Genomic DNA, 18,315 nt, shown 5'->3' with positions numbered 1-18,315 from the left:
GGGAAAAACAGCTTGGCCTTGAGCACTTTTACAAACATTAAGGTCTTACTCCTTCCCTCTGGGTAAGGAGGGTCCTGGGAAACAAAAGACGGCCCCCCTCCTTCAGGTCCCTCCCTTCGCGAGTTCCAGCCCAGCCCAGAGAGTGGCTCTGACCCCTGAGTCAGCCAACTCTGCAGGAGTTAGTGCCAAGGTTTAAGCCGTCACCTGGCCCAGCCCCCGCTGGCGCTGGGGTTGATCCTTCCCCCAGAAGCCAGCCATGAGTCCCAGGGTAGCTGGCCCTCAGGCAGCCCCCAGAGAAGAAGCCAGATGCTCTTGGAAGTTTCTATAAAGGGTTTAGAAGGAAGGGAAAGGAAAAGGGGGTAAGGGTCTCAGATACTGCCCGCCAGAGTGGTTCTCAGCCCCAGATTGCCTTCACTTAGGTCCCAGCAATACACCAGAGGCTGAGAACCCCCTTGAGGTGTTTGCAGAACAGGTGAAGCCCTTGGGCCAGGTCCCAGTGGATCCCACTGCAGCCCCGCCACAGAGCCACAGGGTTCTCTTGGGAATCTGCCTGGAGTTTTCTCTTGGGAATCTGCCTGGAGTTTCGTTTTTTATCTCTTTTGCATTTTTGTCTTCCAGAGTGGAACACTTAAAGATCCGGACTCGAGCAAGACCCCGCCTCAGCGGCCAGCCCCTCAAGGTTGTTTACAGTATATTCTCGACTGTAATGGCATTGCAGTAGGGCCCAAACAGGTCCAAGCTTCTTAAAGCGATGGGTAGTTAATTTTTTTCAAAGCAGAAATTTTAAGCCAAAAACAAGGAAAGAAAGGAAAGCGGGGAGGGAAGCAGCAGAGCCTCCCTCTGGTGCCGTTTCTGCGTTCTTTCAATGCTGACTGGACTCTGTTCTTCCTATGCAGTGTCCGCGCCTCTGTCTGGTTGTTCACTTGTTCCTGTTCGTGCTTGTAACGCTCACTTAACGTTTCTCTGTATAACTTGTGAATCCAGGGCTGTTTGTCAACAGTGAACAAAAGAATTGTGCCTCTCCCAAGTTCCGTGCGACTATCCTCTGGGTGGTTTGATAGTCTCTTCTTTTTTAAGTTTTACACAATGTGGGGTGCAGTAGGACTGGGGGTGGGGTGGGGAGAAACAAAGACCACAAGATCAAACCTGACTCCCCTCCTTCTTCCCCCAGACTCAGATAAACCGCCCCTCTCCCCTGACCCCCTGCTTACCTCCTTGAGTGTGCTTGGGATCTTCAGTGCTTTTCGCTTCCTTTCTGCATGACTCGGGTAAATAACTAGAAGTTTACGAGATTTCCAAGGTCTCATTTCCATCACTTCATCCGTTGAATCTGAAGACGTCTCTCTTTTTCTCCATTTGCTAAACTTTGGTGCATTTGAGTTTCTGTGAATAGGCTGGCTGTGCCCGTGGAGCTCTTGTGTTTTCTAGTGATCACATAAACTATAAAGAACAAGCTTATCTCCAGGAATGTGTTCTGTATTCGACATCCCAGTGTACCTTTCGTTTTATTATTAACTAATTAGCTATGAGATTAGACAAAAAACAAATGGGGCCGCTGATGTGCAATATCAAAGTGACTTTGTGAGTATTTTTTCTGTGTTCATCTCAGTCCCCCTAAATTGTTTCTGAATTGGCCATCTGTGTGCTTCTGTGGAACCGAGGCTGCTTCGTTTTCCCCAATGCTTGACCTGTGTACAGAGGTGATCCTTAGCGATTTGGGAGCTGCTGAAAGTCTGGGAAGGACTCAGTCGTGCTGCCCTTGGCCTCTCTCGAGGCATGGCAACTTGAGAGCAAATTGGAACTGTCCCGTTTCCCACGAGCGGGGTACACTGCCTCCTGAACTCCGAGCTGGGCGCCTGCTTTAGTTTTCAGCTGTTCCAGGAGCCTTCCTGAGTCCAGAGGCTGAAGAGCTTCATCTTCCCTAAGAAGGACTGTCTCAGATTTTAGCCCGTGTGTGTCCAGGGCCGGGGCTCTGGGAGAGCCCTCACCCATCTTGTCCTCTCTCCTCCGACACGCATCTCCTGGGCAGGGAGGAGGCAGTTCCTACACAAGACCTCGGGTCAGGGCCTCCTCTGCTGTCTCCTGGCCAGGCCGGCACAGGGCACCACGTGGCCTCCTCTAGGGCCGAGGGCCGAGGGCTTTCACGCCAGCAATCTGCCTCTTAGAAGCGCTTTGAGCCCTACTTTCACATCCCCCGCCACTGCTGCCATGACACATCGCCTTTCTGGAAGGCCAGGTCTGAGGAATCGCTGGTGACGGTGCTGCGTAACGCGGTTCCTGTGTCCACGGGTCCGTGCCCTGCTTCCCGTCTTGGCTGCTGGCAGGTTCTGAGCTGCAAGGAAATGCACTGAGTGTGAATGTTCTCGGCTGCGATTCCTCCCTTAGCTGATGTGGATGCCGACGGTAGTCAGTGTGCTGTAAATAGATATGCATTATAAGCAGTCCCGCACTCCCAGGTGGGTTACCTAAGAATCAGGTCCTTAAAATACCTCCCGATCTGACGAAATGATAGAAAGGAGTAAAGAAACATTTCCCAGGATGGAGGAATACATTTCATTTTTTTAATTTTATTTTTGTTCAAGCAGTGAGCTGATGATGGTGTTGCTTCTTTGCATGTGATCAGTGTGAACATCCAGGTGCTTTTCATGTGACATTCGTGAGCCACAAACACAAAGTTGCCATTTGAATTCAGTCGGACTGCAGGGCGGTGTCAGCCACAGTCTTGTCAGGTGGGAAAGCGGAGAACTAGGGCCCCCTCCCGCTGTCAGACATAGCTGACTGCGTACCCTGACTGTCCTGTGCCCTCGGGCAGCATGCTAAGGACAGCTCTGTGGCCTGAGGCATCCGTATCACAGTGAAAGAGTGCAGTTCAGGTGTTTTGTACCCATTTCTTTTCTTGATGTTGTCCCCCTTTTTTTGTACCGATCCAGCTGGGAGAACCTCATTTAATGCTGGAAGTGTGATTGAAGTACCTCTTTTTTGTGACTCTTGTACAGCTTAATGTGCAATAAAGGAAAAGTTTTATCTGTCTTCAGTGTTAAGTTGTAGTTTCTGGCTGTTCAAGCATCTCTGTACAGGTGGGAAAGCTCTCAGGTGTCTGGTCCAAGAGACTGAGCTCTCAGCCTGTGGTACTTGACAAGATAATGCTGATACAAATGATGCCAAGCTTTGGGAAAGGCAAAAATGTGTTCACATGAAATGATCTGCTAATCTGTCATCTTTACTAGTTATCTGATTTGAACCTAGAGCTTCTTCAACGTGCAAAATTCCATTTATTTATTTACTTGTTTATCTATGTGTAACTAACCCTGGTATGAATTGGTCATTTATGATAAAGTGGAATCTGTACCATGTAGAGGGGAAACCGGCCTACAATCATGGACGTACAGTGGTATAGATGTATGCTTCTGCCTCTCCTGAGGCCACAGGTATCCCTGTGTTTCTGGAAAACTAAGTTACAAGTCTTAGCTGTCCATTGAGTTTCTGTGAGCACACTCCTTCCAACGGGCACATGAATGGGTACTCTGGGACTGAGACTAAGAAATGAGATCTCCAGGTTGCCAGACTGTTTTCTGTCTCATTCTGGGAGAAAGGGGATCTTAGTCCTTTTCTGTGGGCAGTGGGGGAAGGGTGGGGGAGCAGGCTACTTTGCCAAATGGTGCCCACAACATCTCCAGGAGAGAATGGGACTTGATTTTTGGAGAATTTCACCACACGCACCTGGGAGGGACAGGAACCCCTTAAGGATGGTACTAAGAGGGAGAAGAATTGCCTAGACATGGAAGTTTCTAGTCAGGGATGTGAGTTAACGCTAAAAGAAAGCCCTGTTGGGGGTGTGGCAGCCAGACACCCAGGCATGGAGTGGGTTGGGACTAAGGCCAACTGTAAAGCAAAGCGTTAAGTCAGTGACGGTTGTAAGGCACAGAATAATTCCTGAGAATGTCCTTGTCCATCGTCATCTTTGACACACGACCCTCTTGAAAGAGAACTAAGACTGGGTCTCAATTGTTCACAGTTTTCTGCTTGGAAACACTGAGGTCCAGAGAAGCCAGCTAACTTACTCAGGGACTTGCTGATAGACGGTGTCTGGGATTTTCTGATCCCCAGGCCAGGACTCTTTCCACCACCCTACACTGTGTGTGCCATGTGGAACTTGAGACCCCCTAGTACCCCATGGGCCAGGTTGGCCCACACCTGAGGAAGCTCTGGGGGAGAGGGGTGGTCCCTGTGTGTGGTCTGGGGGCTTTCTGTAGCAGAGCTCACCCCTGAAAGGGCTACTCAGCCCCTAGTTTCTGCCCTGGGCTCCCACTTCCGCTGTGACCGCGTTGTCGTGCGTCTGAGAAGGCACACGTAGAGCCATGTCCTTGGGGTAACCAGGGACTTCAGCCTCCAGGGGTGGCTCTGAAGGGCTCCAGCAGCTTCTTGTGACAGAGTTTATCCTCTGGTAATTAAATAACCACACCCTTCATGATGTAGATTCTAATAAGGAAACCCTTTGATATGGTTAAATTATGAAGTTTTTCTTGTACTGAACCTAGGGGGCCCTGGGCAACCCCAAGGAATGCAACCCCCAGGCAAGGTGCTGCCTCCACGCCGGCTCCCCCCGGGACCATCAGTGCCACCTTCCTCCTCCTCCTCCTCCTCCTCCTCTTCCTCCTCCTCGGCTCCTCTGAGGCCGGGCGGCCCCACCACCCACGGAGATGCGCCTTCCAGCAGCAGCTCCCTGGCAGAGGCCCAGCCACCCCCGGCCGCTCCACCGCAGAAGCCCCAGCCTCACCCACAGCTCAAGTAAGAGACAGCTCAGCCGCTCCCCGCCTCCCCTCTTCCTGGGGCTCCAGAGCTGCTAGGAAGCACCTTCAGTCAGACCTCCTCCCACAGACACTTTTGTGGGGGGTTTTTGGGGGTTTGGGTTTCGATGGGGTTTTTTTTTTGTTTTGTTGTTTTGTTTTGTTTTTTGGTGGGGGGCATGCTCGGGTTGGCTGGGGAGGGTAAGAAAGAGGGAAGTGAAAGTCTAAGGTCTAGCTAGAAACTCAAACCCCCCCCCTTTCTTCCTGGGGAGTGACAGACAATTAAGTCAGTTACTACCCCCCTCCTATTCTTGTACTAACTTAGGGTTTGGATTTTGGTTTTTTTTTAAATCCTCTTTCCCACTTTTTTTTCCATTCCTTTTCTCTCTGTGTGTATGTGTCTCTCTCTTTCTTTAAAAAAAAAAAAGAAAAAAGTTTCTCTTTTCTGCCTCTGACTCACAGTTCATGGTATGCCAATCAGCAAGGCTGCCCAGAAGGAAAAGGGAGAAGTAGTTAGATCCATCTCAACTTTTTACCTTCAGCTTGGTCAGAAGGAGGTTGGCTTCTGGTGCAGTCATCAAAGGAGAGGCCCACATACAGACCCCGAGGGCCTCCATTCTCTTGGGTTCCCTCATTCCCAACAGTGACCCCAGAGACTCCCACCACACTGTCCGGCCTCCGAAGACAGAACTGGGGGCCCCTGGGAAACAGCACAGCTGCATGTGGGAGGGGCAGCGCCAGAGGACTCAGCCCTGCCCCCCTTAGACCCAGGATGTGTCTCTCCAGCAGCCCAACGCAGACCTCTGTCATCACTGTCAGGTCAGACCCCACTGCCCGGGGCAGTGGGAGCGGTCCATGAGGGCATCTCAGTAAAGAGATGAGACTCTCGGGGACAGAGGTCTGGGGCTCCGATGAGCCACTCAGAGACTGTCTAGTCAGTACAGAGACGGGAAAACCCTGCTCAGAGCTCTGTGTTTCTTTGTTGAAGCCCTTCTGCTCATCAGTGACAGAGCCGGGTGAGGGCTCCGGTGGTTGATGACCGCTCTCTGTGAGTCTTTCAGTCCTGTACGATGGGCAGGCCATCCCCCAGTCCAGCTCCCCAGCCTGGGACACAGGCACTTTCCACTTCTCGCCTGCCCCACAGCCTCCCCTCAACCTAGTCGTGTTCTGCTGTGAGCCTTTTAATCTCTCCCTCCTACTCTTTGAGCTGACTCTGGCCCCAGTCTGAGGGCAAATCTCTGGGTTTGTCACTGCCTCTGGGCTGAGCCAGACAACTGGGAGACTGGTCCCGGTACCCTCGGCCCATGTGTGCAGAGGAGTCCTCGCTGCCAGCAGCTGACGTGTTGGAGCTCATCGCCCCCAGTGAAAGGCAGGGCGTCCGTCCAGTCACTACGGGAGAGGAGATGGGCTCACACTCGTGTAGAGGGGGATTTCTGGGGCAGCGCCCGAGTTCAGGAGAGGGCTGGGAGTGCTGAGACTCCAGGAGAGGAGTTCTGGAGGCAGAGGTGAGCAGGAAAGAGACAAGCTGAAGTCAGGAAGGAGAGCACATGGCCACGGGGACACCAGACCACGTGTTCCCTCCTAAGCGCTGAGCCTGGCCTTCCCCTCTACCTGTGGCCTTCACAGCTTTTCTCTCTGAATCACCGGTGTCTCGGGAGAAAATCGGTCCCTAAAATATGTGCAATTCGGGCTTTTTTCTCCTGAGAAAACTACCCAGTAACCTCATGTGGGCCTGATATCTAGTTCTGTGGCCCGGGACACCCTGAACCTCACAGCTCTCCCCCGAGGAAGCCTGTGAGGGCCATTATGTCCACTGGGAGGGCAGTCCGTGGAGGCATTAGAGTTTGTGCCAAGTCCAGAGGTTCTTTAGGAATCAGAGAAAGAAAAGCAAACTAGAAAGAGCTAAAAAGGCCTAGAGATCATTTTACCAGACATCAATAGAACACAATTAAGAAAGCAAACAAGAAGCCGAGAGAGGCATGCACGTGGCTTCCCAAGGTCAAGAGTGAGTGAGGGCTGGAACCAAGACTTTGACCCATGTCTTCCGACACCAGCTTTACTCGCTCCCGGACAGTTGGTGGGAGCACGCGAGTCCACTGGCCCCTGTTCCTGCATTTCATCCTAGAGTGGGCGAGGGTGTGAGGTTCCTGGCTTGGTACCTACCCAGTTGGTGCTTTAGCATTAAGGAAAAGAAAGAGCCTCAAGCCCCTCTTTCCTCCCTGCCTCCCCCACGGCCCCGTCCTTTCCTGCTCCAGCAGTGCTGCAGGGGGAGAGAAGGTGGGGCCTCCCAGGGCTGGGAGCCCTCCCCACGCTGGCTCTCTCCTCTGGCTCCCGGTCTCCCTGGGGTGGGAGCGCGCGCTCCGACTGTTGTATCCCTGTGTCACCGTCCCTCCCTCCCTCGCCTGGAACACCACCATCTCACATTCTCTCTGGTTTTTATCTTCTTCAAGCAAGTCGCAGTCCCTGACCAATGCCTTCAGCTTCTCTGAATCTTCCTTCTTCCGCTCTTCAGCCAGTGAGGATGAAGCCAAAGCAGAGACCATCCGGAGCTTGAGGAAGTCCTTTGCCAGCCTCTTTTCAGATTAGCTCTGCAGACACACAGGGGGCCGCCGGCCCAACCGGGAAAGGTGTCCAAGACACTTGCCAGCAACCGTCTGCCACACTGGGTGGTGATGTCCCGTGCCCTTGACGTGCGTGGCCCCCTCCTCCACTCCGTTGTGCTCAGTGGCGTGGTATAGCCCAGCAAAGGAACCAGGTGACAGTCTCAGGGCAAGGTGCCTAACCAGCGAGGGGCACCTGGCATCAGAGAGGGTCGAGTCCCCTTTCCCATAGTCGTGAGAGTTTCCTCTGAGGTCCCCGTTTGCTGTGACGTTAGTGGCCTTACTGTGATAGCGCCGTCATGTCTTACTCTCCCTTGTGAAACCAGGGTGCCCTTCACCGAGGACATCTGCTTGCTTCACTGAGCTCAGATGCAGTGCTAAGCATGCCTCTCTCCCACTGTAGTCAGTGCTGCCCATTTGGGGAGGAGAATATTCTTACCCTCCCCCAAATATTCTAGGCCATACCTGTTAGGGACTCACCCACACCCGGATCCCTTGTCACACCTATTTAGCTGTTGGAAACACCCCTTCCCAACACACGTGGTTCCTCGACTTCTGTGGTGGCGAAGTGCCTGTGGTCTGCTGACTCCAGTGATCAAGGCCCTGTGGTCTCGCCGCCCCCTCCGGCGCGGTCGTCCTGAGCGGACCGTGGTGGTCTTGAGCTCCTCTGAAGCCATGCTGTAGAGAATGCATGCCAGTACGCCAAGTTTTGTGTTCCTCCCCAAATAAATGTTAAGACTTTTGGTGTAATAAAAGCAGCAGCATTCACCAGCATTTGATTCAGCCGTGAGGCCTTCCCCAGGCCGCCCTGTTGACTGAGACGACGTTGGTGAGGCCCGCGCGAGTGTGCACGAGTGGAGGGCAGAGAAAGGGTGAAGCTGTCGGTGTATATGTGACTGTCTCTGCACATGGTTGAGAACATGACTGTCCCTCAGACGCTCCCTAGGCCGCACTTCCTGACATCGCCCAGGCAAACCTTTTCCTCCAGGATGGCTGGACCTCCTTCAGTAACTCAGCCGTTCCACCAGTTGTATGGGATTTAGAGACTTTCTGTTAATAATAAGCATGGCACCCTTCCTTCCATAGTGGCCAGTCCAAGCCACTTGTCGGGTCCATCCGTTTCCTTAGCTCCAACCCACACGGAGGTGCTGATGAGGCAGGACAGACCTGCTCTGGTGAATGGGGTCCCCAAGCTCCCAACATCCTGAAAAAGTCTGCGCTGGAGGGATTTCAGTCTGGCTTCCTCATGACTCAGTGTGTTCCCCCGACCACAAGTGCTGTGAGGATGCACACTGCGTCTGCCCTGATGCTAACATCTTACCTCAGTAATGTCCCGTACACGATGCCCACCCCACCAACCACTCAACCAGATAATACCCGTCCTGATGCTGCGGTCTTGATAAACTCCTCACAAACAGTAGGTGCTGAGAGGTCCAAGAATGAAGTCCTCTGGTGCCTGGGTCTCCCTCCGAACTAAGCCCAGGCTCCCAGGGTTTGAGGGTCTAAAACTGCCTCTTTCTTTTTTTAAATCTGTTTGTTTACTGGGGCTTCCTTCCCTGGCGACTCAGACAGTAAAGAATCTGCCTGCAACGCAGGAGACCCGGGTTCGATCCCTGCGTGGGGAAGATCCCCTGGAGATGGGAATGGCTACTTACTCCAGTATTCTTGCCTGGGAAATCCCATGGGGACAGAGGAGCCTGGTGGGCTATAGTCCATGGGGTCACAGCTGATCGACTAACACGCACATTTGTGTATTTAATTAAAAAAAATTTTTTTTGGCTGTGCCACACTCATGTGGGATCTTAGTTCCTTGACCAGGGATTGAACCTGCACTCCCTGCAGAGGAAGTTCAGAGTCTTAACCCTGACGTCCTTCTGCCAACTTTTTACACTTAAAAAACAGCAAGTAGAACCTCCACTGAATGACACTTGGGGGACAGCCCTTCTCCCACCACAATGCACATAACCCGGGCGCAAACAGCCAACAAAAGAAACAAAAGGAGGGTGGGAGGGTAATACCTGAGCTCAATCGAATTGATCTTCATGGTTGCTTCCACTTCCAACCAAGAGCTCCCACTTGCTGTCACTTCTATCCCCATCCCCTCCTGTTCCAAATGTGTTTTAATAGAATGAATTTGCTTCATTAAAAAGTATTTATTGAGCATTTCTTTTGAGCTTAAACACTGTGATGGATTCAACGAAACATTTCCTAATATATCCACAGTGGCTGCTAAGTTCTGGGCACAATCCTAAGCACTCAACATATATCAATTCATTTGTTCCTTGCAATGTGATAGACACTATTGTTTTACAGATGAGGAAATGGAAGCAAATCAAGAGTCAATAACTTGTCCAAAGTCACCCAGCTAGTCTGTGGTGGAGCTGGGCTTTGAACCCAAGGAGCAGAGCCCCATGGCCTTGCTTGCTTTATGACATTTTTTAATCTAGCAGAAGCAGCAAGATACAGTTTTATTGAACTATACATAATATGATAACAAAATTATAAATGTACACAAAAATTCTTCATATCCATACCTACCTCCTTCCTTCATATCCTTCCTACCTCCTTCATATCCATACTTACCCAGGAAGGGGTGGGAGAAGGTTAGGGTACTTGTTACCAGTGTTGACCCCTTGTCCTAGAACCATGAGTAACATACACAATGCATCTTATTCTGATCAAATATAACTCTGGTTCTTAAAAAATTACTCATTCTTCCACATGTGATGTCAGAGCAAAAGCCACAAGTGGCTTATTTAGAAGATGAGTCAGCCTGGAACTGCTGGGGTGTCAGAAGCGGGAGGCGTTTACCAGAGGTCACACAGCTTCCTAGTCCAAAGGACACATGGATCCTATCCAGCCTTTGGTAATGGGGTGGGGCCAGAGGTGGGGGAGTTCCGTTCAGAAACAGCAATCTTGATGTATAAAAAGACGAACCCAGAGACTGGGAAATTTGCTACTTTCAGCAATCAGTAAGTATTTGATGAATACCATGATAAAAAATTATCTAGAGCTTGCATCTCCAAAGGTTGAAGACAGTCCTCCATAGATGTTGAAACCTTTGGTTTGTCAGCCAGCTCTGACCACTGTGCCACCTTCGCCACAGCTGATGGGGATTCCCTACCCACATCCTCACCCCAGATGAACAGCGATAGATGCTTCATCCCTCGCCTCATGGAATCTCCATCTCCTTGGGTCAAGACAAATTCAGTTCTGCTCATCGTTAATTTGTTCACAGCCCTTTATTGTGTCCTTACTAAGCTCAATGCATTCTTTGAGTTAAGCAAGGCTTCTGCCCTCACAAAAGTGATAGCCCAGGAGGGGAGGTAGCGTATAAACAAATATAAAGTGGAGAACACTAAGTGCCATGAGGCTAATGCAGCCAGAATGTTCGTTTGGAAGGCTGTTAAGCCTGAGAGGATTGGTGAGGATGTGAGAAACAAGCATATTGCAAGTGTGAACGTATGTTGGCACCAGCACTTTGGGGAACCATTTGGCAAGACCTAACACATAAACCCCCTGGCTCAGCAATTCCATTTCTGGACACTCATTCTAGAAAATCCCTTGCACATGCAGTCAAGGAGGCAACCTAAAGAATACTAGTGTCAGTGCTGTTAGTGAAAAATGGAAACAGCCAACTGTATGCTGTGGAGGAATTAAAAAATAAATTGGTTTATTCTTACATTGGGGAACTATATAGGAGATAACAAAAAGGTTTGAGGAATTCCGATTAAATATAGAAGGGAGTGGAAACGATGAGCCAAGGGAGCGTAACATGGACAACAGCCAGGCATGTGGTTGGAGTGGAGCTTCCTTCTAGCCAGGCGGTCAGAGAAGGTGGCACCCAGGGGGAGCCATGCGCAACGCACAGGGTTGGGAGGCCTGCCGGCCGCTGGGAATAGGGGGAGTGCGCAGAATTCAGGCACTGCGTTTTTCAGCAGGAAGTTTCATCTAGTTCTATCCTCTTCATTTCACAGATGAGAAAACACAGACAACCTACGGAGCTTGCTGAGGTCAGGAAGGAAGTTAGTAATAGAAGCAAATGAGGCTGAGTCCCAGATGTCCGATGGGCCAGCTGCTCGGGACACTGTCCTTGGTGAGATAAGTGAGTCTCTTTTACTTCCAGGGGCTTCTAGCGAGGGTGGAGCTCCCGGGAGCGTTTCCCAGGGGCTGGGAAGAAATGGAAGAGTCAGTGTTGGGCAGTAGAAGGAGTTCTCAATTTACATCTGAGTTTAAGTCCTTGCCTGGCTCAGTTCAGTTCAGTCGCTCAGTCGTGGCCGACTCTTTGTGACCCCATGAATTGCAGCACGCCAGGCCTCCCTGTCCATCACCAGCTCCCGGAGTTCACTCAGACTCATGTCTATCGAGTCGGTGATGCCATCCAGCCATCTCATCCTCTGTCGTCCCCTTCTTCTCCTGCCCCAATCCCTCCCAGCATCAGAGTCTTTTCCAATGAGTCAACTCTTCACATGAGGTGGCCAAAGTATTGGAGTTTCAGCTTCAGCATCAGTCCTTCCAAAGAACACCCAGGGCTGATCTCCTTCAGAAAGGACTGGTTGGATCTCCTTGCAGTCCAAGGGACTCTCAAGAGTCTTCTCCAACACCACAGTTCAAAAGCATCAATTCTTCGGCACTCAGCCTTCTTCACAGTCCAACTGGAAAAACCATAGCCTTGACTAGATGGACCTTAGTCGGCAAAGTAATGTCTCTGCTTTTGAATATGCTATCTAGGTTGGTCATAACTTTCCTTCCAAGGAGTAAGCGTCTTTTAATTTCATGGCTGCAGTCACCATCTGCAGTGATTTTGGAGCCCCCAAAAATAAAGTCTGACACTGTTTCCACTGTTTCCCCATCTATTTCCCATGAAGTGATGGGACCAGATGCCATGATCTTCATTTTTCTGAATGTTGAGCTTTAAGCCAACTTTTTCACTCTCCTCTTTCACTTTCATCAAGAGGCTTTTTAGTTCCTCTTCACTTTCTGCCATAAGGGTAGTGTCATCTGCATATCTGAGGTGATTGATATTTCTCCAGGCAATCTTGATTCCAGCTTGTGTTTCTTCCAGCCCAGCGTTTCTCATGATGTACTCTGCATAGAAGTTAAATAAGCAGGGTGACAATATACAGGCTTGATGTACTCCTTTTCCTATTTGGAACCAGTCTGTTGTTCCAACTGTTGCTTCCTGGCCTGCATACAGATTTCTCAAGCTTGGCTAGTTGTTAGCTAATTGACTTTGTGTCAGCTTTTCTGTGCCTTGGTTTCCTGATCTATGAGAATAATACTGTCTTTCTGAGCAGGTGAAGAGTTAAATGAGGGAGTTCACCTAAAGCCTGTTTCTAACACTGGTCAGCAAGTGAGAGAATCATAACACATCCCCTCCATCTCACACAGAGAAGAGCAGCATCAGCTCCAACCCCTCCCTGCCCTTGGCCAGGACTCCTTTGAGAACACCTACACAGATGCCAATCATGCCTTTCCTCCTCTCCTGTAACCAGCTGGACACCAAGAGCACCGATGCCTTTTCCCCGGGCTATGGCTCTTCCAGACTGAGTTGGTGAAATTGAGTTGAGGGTAGACACCTGGGGAGGCAAAAGCTGCCGCCTAAACATCCCACTAGCAACGAACACAAACACACACACAGGCCAGAAACCACTGCATCTACAGAAATGACTGCACAGCCCCCCTGTGACTCTAGTGAGCTAAGTTTTAAACGCTCATACCTTATGATCCTCCCTACAGTGGTGTGCTTTCCCTCAACCAGCTCCTTTGGGGAGGCTGAACACTTGTTCCAACAAACCTGCTGCTTATGCTCAGAAAATAATTACCCTCAGATCTGTAACCCTCAGAGAGCGTCACCAACTCAATGGACACAAGTCTGAGCAAACTCCAGGAGACAGTGAAGGACAGGGGAGCCTGGCGTGCTGCAGTCCACGGGGTCTCAAAGAGTTGGACACGGTTTAGCTAGCAACTGAACGACAGAACAACAGCTGGGGCCCCCAAACTGGAACTTCTGCAACTCTTGGAAGATCCAGAGTTCTCTGCCTCAGAACTTAGAAATTCCTGTGCCAGCTGTTCTGTGCATTGTGCACTTTGGCAGGTCCTCAACACACCCCCGAGATGATTAAGAAGCATTGTTTAGAGACTGAATTTTGATTAAAAAAAAACACTTAAAATTCTTTTATACTCAGCTCTCATGATTAAGCTAGATAACATGTAAGGTTCAAAACACAAGGTGACTATAAATTAGTGAGACCATTTTTTTTGTGTGGCTTATAAACTGGTTTCAAAGGAGAATGAATCCCAGAGGAGTCTTGTCGGTTTTGAATAGTTTCTCTTTGAAATAAATGTCAACCTCCATCAGGAGTATAAGATCAATAAGATTCTGAAAGAGAGAAGGTACATTTCAACAGGCAAATTCTGTTGTTTGTTTAAAATGGTCTTACCGTCTAATTCTCAGGTCACAGACTACATTCAGAATAATGTTTTCCTCCTCAAATAATTGTGATCATTCTCCCTTACATCTGTGTAGTAGTTTGCAGTTTATGTAGCACCTTGGACTTTAAAGGCAATTTACAGTTTATGAAGCACCGATTCATCTCTCAGCTTGTTCAGTTTTTCACAACAGCCCCCGAGCCTATTCCTCGTTATAAGTGACTTCCGAGCGTCTGAGCTTTGGGCTCAGGCTCCAATAGTACACATCTCCCTGGACTTCAAAGCCTGTTGTTTGTGAACATGTGGGGAAATCATGCAATTCTTCATTCTCTCTGGTAGACCCTTCTCTTCTTCAACACCCTCTCACTGTCTGACCCTCTCACTGCCTCACCTCTCTCACTGTCTGAGAACTTGCTTTCCATCTTGGTAGTGATGTAATCTCTCACACGCACACACACGGATGCACATTTATGCTTGTCCACTGGTCTATGTTTTCAGGAGTCTTTTCTCCTGTTTCATGGTCTGTACTCCCCAGCATGTCACTTTATTGGGGAAATAACTGGAGAGAGAGGGGAGGAGGGAACACCAGACAACTGTTTCAGGGACACTGCCCCACATGTCAATGAATGTCCCCCAGGGAACACCACCGCTCTGGGAATTTTCGTCCACCTCCATATCCGCACACATCTCTTTTGATAAGAATTCCCACCCTCCAGCTGACTCCTCGGGGCAGCTCCCAGCAGAAAGCCACAGCCATCCAGTGGATCAGGGATGATGATCAGTGACAGCCTAACAAACCCTAACCGCTCTAGATCCAGCTCTGGGGGAAGGGAGATTAGCTCTATCAGATTACTGATGGGAAAGTCGGGTCTGGACCTCTTGAATCCACTCTGGAGCTCATCACTAGTGACAGAGAATTGCAAGACTGGACCCAAAGGAGCCCTGTGGGCAGTTCACACAAGCCTGACCTGTCAACATGCTGACGACCCTCAAACTCTCCCTGAGGCCTGAGCAGCTTGGCAAGTGGACTGGAATGACAATAAATAAATAAATGTGTATTTATTTGTCCTTGGAGCCTCACTAGGCTAATACAATGCAATGCTTGGGATCTAATGATACTTTTAATTTGAATATTTAATACCAAAACAGTGATTTTTCTCAATATATTTCAATATTAGTTGGGAAAAGTCAGTAGACTATTTCTGCTTAAAGACTATTTCTTTATTCTGTCCCCACAGCTATTTTATTCACACCTTATTGTGACATCTCCCTAATTGGGTTTCCTAGCTTCCATCTCTTGCCTATTTATGCCAATTTTCTTTTTAAAAGTCTCTGATCACCAAAAAAATCTTTCAGTGGATCTCCAGGCTTAGGGAGGAGAGCCTAAATTCCTTACTTTGGGCTGTAAGGGCCCCTAGAGTCTAGCCTCACTTTTTCCAGGGAGGCAGTATGTCTAGTGGTCAGGGGTTTGGATTTTGGGGTCAGACTTTTGGGTCAAACCTGGTTCTGCTGCTTGTTCACTGTGTGACCTTGGGCAAATGACTATATACTTCTCTAAACCTTAGTTTCCTTACTAGCAACTATTTTAGTTGTAACACCTCATGTTTGTTGAGAGGATTAAGTGAGATAAATACATGGAAAGTGCTCTGTGCAGGTACCTCAAATACTGATATATAAGGAAGATCCTAACCATATTATTTATCATCGTCATTGCTTTTCAACCTTACCTTTCCCTGTTTAGTTGTAGCTGATGTGAAATTCACTGTTCTTGCTTGTTTTCTTGCTCCACATATGCTTGCTTTATCATTTTCAGCTGTCCTCAGCCCCTTAAAAATTCTATTCCTGGGACTTCCCTGGCAGTCCAAAGGCTAAGATTTCACACTTCCACTGTAGGGAGTGAGGGTTTGATCCCTGGTCTGGGAACTAAGGTCCCATATGCTGCAAGATGTGACCAAAAATATAAACAAAATTCTTTTCCTTAAATTCATTACCCATCCAAATTATGTATATCCTTCAAAGCCCAGCTGAAATATCACCTACTCCTTGAAGCCCTTTTGGCCCAACTTGGTGTCCCTCAAGGTTGCTCTGTCCTCTAAACTCTTACCACACATATATTGCCTCTACTACTTACATAAAATTTTTGCAAGTTCACACAATTCTATTAAAATGTATACATCTGTTTTGTCTGTTTGTTCGATTTCTAATTTTGATGACTTTTATATTGAATTACTTGCCTTTTTTTTCTACCAAAAAACTTGCTTTAGGCTGTTCTGAACACCACATCCCCCCCCCCCCCCCGCAACATTTTAGTTTGAAAATCTTGAACTACACAGAAAGTTGAAGTAACTGTGTAGTAACTGTATACTACCTTAATAATACCTGAATACTACCTGAATAATACCTGTGCAGTAACTGAATATAGTCACTACCTTATCTACAATTAACTTTGTATTACACTTACTTTGTCCCATTTCTATCCACCCTTCTATACATCCAACAATGCATCTCACATTTTTAATGCATTTCACAGTAGGTAGGAAACATCAGTGCCCTTCACAAATCGTGATACAAATTAGTTCCATCTGGTATAGATTTTGAGATGATTTCATCTATCCCATCATCTTATAGATAAAAAACCTAGAGCCCTAAGATATGAAGCAGTTACTCTAACATCAGTCAGTCACTCAACAAACATATACTGATCATCTACTGTGTGCCTGGTATTCTGCAAGGTCCTGGGAACATAGAAATGAATAAACAGATAAAGGCTTTGCCATCATGGGGCTTACAGCTTAAGGGGGAAGATAGATGTTGAATAGATAAGTTATAAATGGTTAACTAATAAAGTACATGGGGATTCAGCTAAGTGGTGGGTTAGGAAAAGGATTCTGAGAGGAGTCATTACTTACTGTTCAGACCCTCACTGTTGGTAATTTCCGAAGGCTTTCATGTATAATAAGAGACACCTCACAGATTCCTCCAGAAGAGATCAGGTGCTGTAGGTAGTTGAAGGTGAAGCTTTCATGGACAAGAAGACTCTCAGGGCCGTGGAGGCGTCAGCCTGGGCCCACTCAGTAAAGCTACGATGTGGAAACACTGGTCTCCCAGCACTCAGGTCAGACTGCAGGAAGCACGTGAATTCAGGCAGAGGGACCCTAGACTCTCAGGAAGCCCCATGTATGGTGGGCTCAAAGAATTACCAATATAAGGATTTCAGAGTGGCCCCCTGAGCTGGACTTGGTCTCTATTTTTAGAGTTGTAACTTCTGAATAGACTGAGTACATGTGAGTGAAACATGACTTTTCCTTAGGAAATTTCTAAAGATTCCCTCACATTGAATGGTTTAAAGATTTAAGTTTCTCTTCCACATTTGTTCTGCTGGGATCTGTTTTACTGTTCTAAGGTAAGGAAATGGGTCCATTGCTTGTCTCAAGGCAAGGATGTAGGGCAGAGATTTATCAAGGATTGGTGTCTTATCTTTGGACTTCTGAAGCCAGTTGGCCCTAAGCTAAGTTCATAGATTAATTGAGGACACACCCAATAGGATCCTTTTCCCTAAAACTGCCATTTCAAAGAACATCATTATATCTGAAAGGGACTTGGTTTCTTGTCTTTTCTTTCTTGTTTCTTTTTAAAAAATTTACTTTACATTTCTAAGTAGACCACATGTTGTTTAGCCACTAAGTTGTGTCCGCCTCTTTGTGACCCCATGGACTGCAGCATGCCAGGCTTCTGTTCTTTCACTCTCTCCCCGAGTTTGCTCAAACTCATGTCCATTGAGTCAGCAATGCCAGTGATGCCATCCAACCATCTCATCCTCTGTTGCCCTCTTCTCCTCTGTAGATAATCTTAAAATCTTGCTGAATGGTGAATGGTTATCATGAACAGAGAGCACTGTGTTTTGTATTACTGTTTCCCAGTTATTATTTATTAGTTATTATTCCCAGTTATTATTACCCCAGAGTGGTCTCTGAATTCCTCCCATGGGACACCCAGTCTAATAAAAGACAGTTTATCACTGGTCTCGGTCAACCCTGTGACTCAGTTGACAACCTCTCTGATGATTGTTCACCCAGCCTGTCTTCAAATATAAGAGTTTAGACTCTCTGTTTAGTGGAATCTGAGCTAAGGATATATTATAGCCATCATCAAACTACAGAAGTAGAAGCTGCTGATATCAAGATCTCCCTGGGATACCCAGGACAGGATCCTTCAAGCAACAGTCAGTATGCATGTGGGTCAAAGAACTCAGAGTAACAAGGCAGAGATGCAGTGTCAACCTCTGGGTCAAATCCAGCTTTCTCCAGCCCAGGGGAGGCAGGCAGGAGGAGTCCTACCGAGCGTTCCTTGGAAAACGGGGTAGGGCTCTTTGGCAGCATCTTTATTCCTCACAATTGCTTTAAGCCTCGGGGCTGCTGGCTGTTTGAAATAGCATTTTAATTAAAACATTTACCCTAAGTGACAAGATCAGTCTCATGAAAGGTTGCAAAGACCAA

General features: G+C 48.3%; 1 protein-coding gene across 1 annotated transcript in view; it reads left to right on the top strand.

The window, feature by feature from the left end:
- SYN2 (synapsin II) overlaps positions 1-8,142 on the top strand; it is a 153,321-nt gene extending 145,179 nt beyond the window's left edge. The window contains exons 11-13 of the mRNA XM_018038201.1: positions 619-679; positions 4,539-4,788; positions 7,238-8,142. Of these exons, the coding sequence (XP_017893690.1) occupies positions 619-679; positions 4,539-4,788; positions 7,238-7,373 (447 nt within the window). The 3' untranslated portion in view covers positions 7,374-8,142. The remainder of the gene's footprint in view (positions 1-618; positions 680-4,538; positions 4,789-7,237) is intronic.

This window comes from Capra hircus, chromosome 22, assembly GCF_001704415.2.
Source record: "Capra hircus breed San Clemente chromosome 22, ASM170441v1, whole genome shotgun sequence".
In the NCBI taxonomy this organism is placed as follows: Eukaryota; Metazoa; Chordata; class Mammalia; order Artiodactyla; family Bovidae; genus Capra; species Capra hircus.
This window is presented reverse-complemented; position numbering and strand designations above follow the sequence as displayed.